Source organism: Nicotiana attenuata, unplaced genomic scaffold (assembly GCF_001879085.1).
Source record: "Nicotiana attenuata strain UT unplaced genomic scaffold, NIATTr2, whole genome shotgun sequence".
NCBI classification, from domain to species: domain Eukaryota; kingdom Viridiplantae; phylum Streptophyta; class Magnoliopsida; order Solanales; family Solanaceae; genus Nicotiana; species Nicotiana attenuata.
Window position 1 is genome coordinate 93227 of NW_017672950.1, and position 6900 is coordinate 100126.

General features: G+C 46.8%; 1 protein-coding gene across 1 annotated transcript; it reads right to left on the reverse strand.

Moving 5' to 3' along the window:
* Positions 1-1728: 1728 nt before the first annotated feature.
* Positions 1729-5450, reverse strand: LOC109215013 (RNA-directed DNA polymerase homolog). The gene is made up of 2 exons (XM_019379008.1): positions 5037-5450; positions 1729-1848 (listed from the first exon to the last, which is right to left on the reverse strand). Exons 1-2 carry the CDS (start codon positions 5448-5450, stop codon positions 1729-1731), a joined length of 534 nt encoding a protein of 177 aa, XP_019234553.1.
* Positions 5451-6900: the final 1450 nt, after the last annotated feature.

The following is a 6900-nucleotide window of genomic DNA, read 5'->3' on the forward strand; positions in this document are numbered from 1 at the left end:
TAGGCGAGCCCGACCTATTTAATAACCTTAACCATTTTTATCCAGTTCATGAATTAATTAACATGAATAAATTACTAAGTCATGATACTGAAGTTCTGAAATAGAGTTAAAACATGCGGAAATCCCAAATATCAATACTACTACACGGCCCGAAGAATCCGGTGTCACAAGTCTGAGCCTCTAATACATGGGTATCCACCTACTACATATCGTTCTCTAGAAAATACGAAAATGAAGCAATAAGATAGAAGGAAGATCAGGACTGCGGACGTCAAATGCAGCTACCTTGATATTCCCGGATAAGCTGCTAGGCAGAGAAATCCTCACACAGCCTCAGATGTACCTGGATCAGCACGCAAGGTGCAGGGAGTAATGTGAGTACTCCGACCCAGTGAGTAATAAACATAAATAAAGACTGAGAATAAAAAATCCTGAATAGACACAAAGTAATTCTTTAAATACAGCAACTTACCAAGTAGTATAAAATCAGTAAATCAATGAAAACAATTATGGAAATACCACAACAGATAAATAAGTAAATGACAATCAAATATGCAATGCAACACATAAACCGGTACTCTCCAGTACCCGCTGCGGCGTGCAGCCCGCTCCATTTATTTATCGTCGACGGCGCTCACTGGGGGTGTGCAGACTCCGGGAGGGGCCCCTTACGGCCCAAGCGCAATAATAAGCCATCTTGTGGCATCAACTAGGCCCTCGACCTCATATCAATATCAATACAATACCGCTGCAGCGCGCAGCCCGATCCCAAACTCAGTCCAAAATCACATAAACCCCTCGGGCACAATAATATAGAAATATTCAGCCCAAACTTCATTAAAAATATTAATTAAGTTTCAAGTTTAAGAAAAAGGTGGCTGGGTTTGCAAAACAGTATTAAATACTAGGACTGAGTTCAATGATATGTAGAAATGGTAAGAAACCAGTAATAACAATCCCTAAAGGATTCAATCAATTGGCACGAAGCCCAAATATAGTAATCAGCTCAATTAAAATGATAATAAGTGAATTTCAGTCAAATACGCAGTATATTCATTTACCGGGACGGACCAAGTCACAATCCCCAATGGTTCTCTACCCCACGCTCGCTACCGGGCGTGCAAGTCACCTCAATATAGCACTACGATGTGCAAATACGGGGTTTCAAACCCTCAGAACATCATTTACATCTATTACTCACTTCAAGCCGGCCAAAATCCTAGCTCGTTATGCCCTTGCCTCTCAAATCGACCTCCTCGTGCGTCGAATCTGATCAAAACCACAATGAATACGTCACAATATACCAATGGAACAATACCCAATCGAAAACAATCGAAAAATAGCAAAAATCTCGAAATTAGCAAAACATGAGCCTCGGGCCCACTTCTCGAAAATCAAAAAATTTAACATCAACGGACTCCTTATCTCGCCACGAGTCTATACATATAAAGATTACCAAAATCGGAGTCCAAATGACCCCTCAAATCCCCATTTAACTCTCTTAAGTTTCAAGCCCTCATCCAACATTCTAACTCCTTAATTCCTTAGTTTTTTCCAGTCTAAATTCATGTAATAACACCTTAGAATTGTGTTTTTGACTCAGAAATCCTTGCCTCAAAGAAGTTCCTTGATTTCTCTCTTCCAACTCGCCCAAATTCTCCAAGTCCGAAGTGAAAATATGAAACCCTTTGAAATTTCGCGAAGGAGAAATTAAATAGCACTGACCAGTCATTTCCGCATCTGTGGCTCCTTAGCCGCATCTGTGACTCCCGCTTCTCCGGTCAATGCACCGCTTCTGCGGATATTTCTGCTTCTGCGGTTGGATTTACGCACTTGCGCCTTCCGCTTCTGCGGACAAAACTCCGCGTTTGCAGTTCCCCTTAATTCTCCAAACTCCGCATATGCGGTCACTTCGTCGCATCTGCGACTCCGCAGATGCGGTCAGCCACTTCGCACCTGCGATACCTGCCGCTTCTGCGGCTCACATCTCACTTCTGCGGTACCGCTTCTGCGGTCCCATTTCCGCAGAAGCGAAAATACCAGAAGCAACTGCAAAAAAATCTTAACTTCACAAACCAAAACTTCCCGTTAACCATCTGAAATCACCCCGAGACCCCCGGGACCTCAACCAAAAGCACCAAAACCTCCTATAACATCATTCAAACTTGTTCCTATCATAAAAACACCTGAAACAACACTAAAACCATCATTTCTCATCGAATTCAAGCCCAAGTTCCTTAAAAACTTCCGAAATACGCATTCGATCAAAAACCCAACCAAATCACCTCCGAATGACCTGAAATTTTGCACACTCATCCCAAATCACATAACGAAGCTATAACTACTCTCGGAATTCCATTCCGATTTCCGACCCTCGGATCAAAATCTCACCTATCAACCGGAATTCGCCAAAATACTAACTTCGCCAATTCAAGCCTAATTCTACACGGGACCTCCAAAAACACTTCCTATCACACTCCTAAGTCACAAATCATCCCCCCGAAGCTAACCGAACCATCGAAAATCATATCCGAGCCCTCTAACTCATAAGTCAATATCCGGTTGACTTTTTCAAAACAAACCTTCCTTAAAGAGACTAAGTGTCTCATTTCCTTCTAAAACATATCCAAATCAACTCGTTCACACAAGACTCTTATAATGAAGCATAAAGAAGTAGAAAATGGGGAAAACGGGGCAGTAACTCACGTGACGACGGGTCGGATCGTCACATCCTCCCCAGCTTAAACAAACGCTCGTCCTCGAGCGAGTCAAGAAACATACCTGAAGCCTCAAATAGGTGAGGATATCTGCTTCGCATATCCCGCTCGGTCTCCCAGGTAGCCTTCTCCACGGGCCGACCTCTCCACTGCACCTTTACCGAAGCAACATCCTTTGACCTTAACTTCCAAACCTGACAATCCAAAATGGTTGTTGGCTCTACATCATAAGTCAAATCACCCTCCAACTGAATTGTACTGAAATCCAAGACATGGGACGGGTCTCCAATATACTTCCGGAGCATAGAAACATGAAAAACTGGATGCACGCTCGACAAGCTAGGTGGCAAAGGCAAGCTCATAAGCCACCTCCCCAATCCTCCTAAGTACCTCAAAAGACCCAATGAACCGCGGACTCAATTTCCCTTTCTTTCCGAATCTCATAACACCCTTTGTGGTTGAAACCTTCAGCAAGACCTTCTCACCAATCATATAGGATACATCTCGGACCTTCTTGTCCGCATAACTCTTCTGCCTCGACTGCGCTGTACGGAGTCTCTCCTGAATCACCTTCACCTTCTCCAATGCATCCTGAACCAAATCAGTTCCCAACAATCTAGCCTCGCCGGACTCGAACTAACCAACTGGAGATCTATACCGTCTCCCATACAAGGCCTCATACGGGGCCATCTGAATGTTGGAATGATAGCTGTTGTTGTAGGCAAACTCTGCAAGCGGTAGAAACCGATCCCATGACCCCCTCCCCCCCCCCCCGAAGTCAATAACACAAGCGCGTAGCATATCCTCCAATATCTGAATGGTGCGCTCGGACTGCCCGTCCGTCTGAGGGTGAAAGGCTGTGCTTAACTGCACCTGAGTACCCAACTCTCGCTGAACCGTCTGCCAAAACTGAGATGTACACTGAGTGCCCCAATCTGATATGATGGAAACTGGGACACCATGCAACCGAACAATCTCCCAAATATAAATCTCTGCCAGCCGCTCTGAAGAATAAGTAGTACAAACCGGAATGAAGTGCGCGGACTTGGTCAGCCTGTCTACAATCACCCAAATAGCATCAAATTTCTTCAAAGGCCGTGGGAGTCCGGTAACAAAATCCATAGTGATCCTCTCCCACTTCTACTCAGGAATAACCATTTGCTGATGCAAGCCACCCGGTCTCTGATGCTCATATTTCACCTGCTGACAACTAAGACACTGGGCTACATACTCCACAATATCTCTCTTCATCCTCCGCCACCAATAGTGCTGCCTAAGATCCTGATACATCTTCGCGGCACCCGGATGAATGGAATACCGCGAGCTATGGGCCTCCTCCAATATCAACTCCCGAAGCCCATCCACATTGGGCACGCAAATCCGGCCCTGCATCCTCAACACACCATTATCACCAATGGTCACGTCTCTGGCATCATCATGCTGAACCCTGTCCTTAAGGACAAGCAAATGCGGATCATCATACTGACACTCCCTGATGTGGTCGTATAAGGAAGACCGGGAAACCACACAAGCCAACACCCGACTGGGCTCTGAAATATCTAGTCTCACAAATCGATTGACCAAGGCCTGAACATCAACTGCAAATGGCCTCTCCCCAACTGGAATGTATGCCAAGCTCCCCATACTCACCGCCTTTCGGGTCAAAGCATCGGCCACTACATTGGCCTTCCCCGGGTGATACAGAATGGTGATATCATAATCCTTAAGTAACTCTGGCCACCTCCGCTGCCTCAAATTAAGATCCTTTTGCTTGAACAAATGCTGAAGACTGCGATGATCAGTGAATACCTCACAAGATACGCCATACAAGTAATACCTCCAAATCTTCAATGCATGAACTATAGCAGCTAACTCCAAATCATGAACGGGATAGTTCTGCTCATGGGGCTTCAACTGACGAGAAGCATAAGCAATAACTCTATCCTCCTGCATCAAAACACAACCAATCCCAACTCGCGAAGCATCGCAATATACCGTATAAGAACCTGAAGCTGATGGCAAAACCAATACTGGAGTTGTGGTCAAAGCTGTCTTGAGCTTCTGAAAGCTCTCCTCACACTCGTCCGACCATACAAATGAAACACCCTTCTGAGTCAACTTGGTCAAGGGCGATGCAATAGAGGAAAAACCCTGAACAAACGAGCGGTAATAGCCTGCCAACGCAAGGAAGCTACGAATCTCTGTGGCTGAGGACGGTGTAGGCCAACTCTGCACCGCCTCTATCTTCTTTGAATCAACCTGAATACCCTCGCTGGACACCACATGTCCCAAGAAAGCCACTGAACCGAGCCAGAACTCACACTTGGAGAACTTTGCATAAAGCCTCTCCTCCCTCAATCTCTGCAATACGACTCGCAAATGTTGCGCGTGCTCCTCCTGACTACGCGAGTATACCAGAATATCATTGATGAACACTATGACAAATGAATCCAGATAAGGCCGAAATACACTGTTCATCAGATGCATGAATGTTGCTGGGGCATTGGTCAGCCCGAAAGACATGACAAGAAACTCATAGTGACCATATCTAGTCCTGAAAGTAGTCTTATGAATATCTGAATCCCTGATCTTCAACTGGTGATAACCCGAACGGAGATCAATCTTGGAAAACACCCTCGCTCCCTGAAGCTGGTCAAACAAATCATCAATGCGAGGCAGGGGATACTTGTTCTTAATTGTTACCTTGTTCAATTGCCTATAATCGATGCACATTCTCATTGTGCCATCCTTCTTCTTCACAAACAGAACTGGCGCACCCCAAGGTGACAGACTAGGCCGAATGAACCCCTTATCCAGGAGCTCCTGAAGCTGCTCCTTCAATTCTTTCAACTCCGCTGGTGCCATACGATATGGCGGAATAGAAATGGGCTGAGTGCCCAGCACCAGGTCAATACCGAAATCAATATCCCTGTCCGGCGGCATGTCCGACAGGTCTGCAGGAAAGACATCGGGAAAATCCCTTACAACTGGAACGGAATCAATGCTAGGAGTCTCAGCTCCCACGTCCCTCACAAACGCCAAATAGGAAAGGCAACCCTTCCCAACATACGTTGGGCCTTCAAGAAAGAAATAACTCTACTAGGAATATAATCAGTCACACCACGCCACTCGATCCGCGGTACACCCGGCAAGCCAAAGTGACTGTCTTAGCATGAAAGTCTAGAATAGCGTGACACGGAGATCACCAATCCATGCCCAAAATAACGTCGAAGTCCACCATGCTCAATAGCAATAGATCAACTCGGGTCTCCAGACCCCCAATAATCACCAAACATGACCGGTATACATGGTCTACAACAATAGTATCGCCCACCGGGGTAGATACGAACAGGTAAAGCAAGAAACCCTCGGGACGTACCCAAATGATGAGCAAAATATGAAGACACATATGAATAGGTAGAACCGGGATGAAATAATACTGAGGCGTCTCTGTGGCAGACTGAAACAATACCTGTAATGACAGCGTCTGAAGCAATGGCATCTGTCCTGCCCGGCATAGCATAGAAACGAGCCTGGCCACCGCCTGATCGATCTCCACCTCTGGGACGACCCCTGGCTGCCTGATCTCCACCCCTAGCTGGCTGGGCGGGTGATGAAGTAACTGGAGCAGAAGTCGAGGGCTGACCCCTCTGCTGATGTTGTCTGCCACGAAGGCGAGGGCACTGCCTCCTCAAGTGACCAAACTCTCCGCACTCATAACAGCTGCCCAGTACTGGAGATGGGGACTGAAGGGAACCCCTCGCACCGGAGTGACTAGCAGATGCACTCGGTGCAGAAGAACCCTGAGCTGATGGGGCATGAGATGAACTCTGAGCTGGGAGGGCGCTGAGTGAAGACTGACCCTGCTGGGGCCCATGATGACCACAGCCTGAAGATCCCCCACGATACTCTGGATGGGCCGACTGAGCAGGCCTAAAAGAACGACCTCTACCATGCTGGAACTGGCCCCTCGAAGGAGCACCACTGTAACTGCCCGATCCACGAGGCCTCTTGGCCTCCCTCTCGTCTCGCTCTCTACGGTGAACTGACTCGATCTCACGAGTGATATCCACCACCTCCTCAAACGTAGCACCCAGTACTCTCTCTCTAGTCATCAGAATACGGAAGATGGTAGTTAAAGGCCCGAATCCACTAAAATCTACCTAAACTCCTCTCACGATCT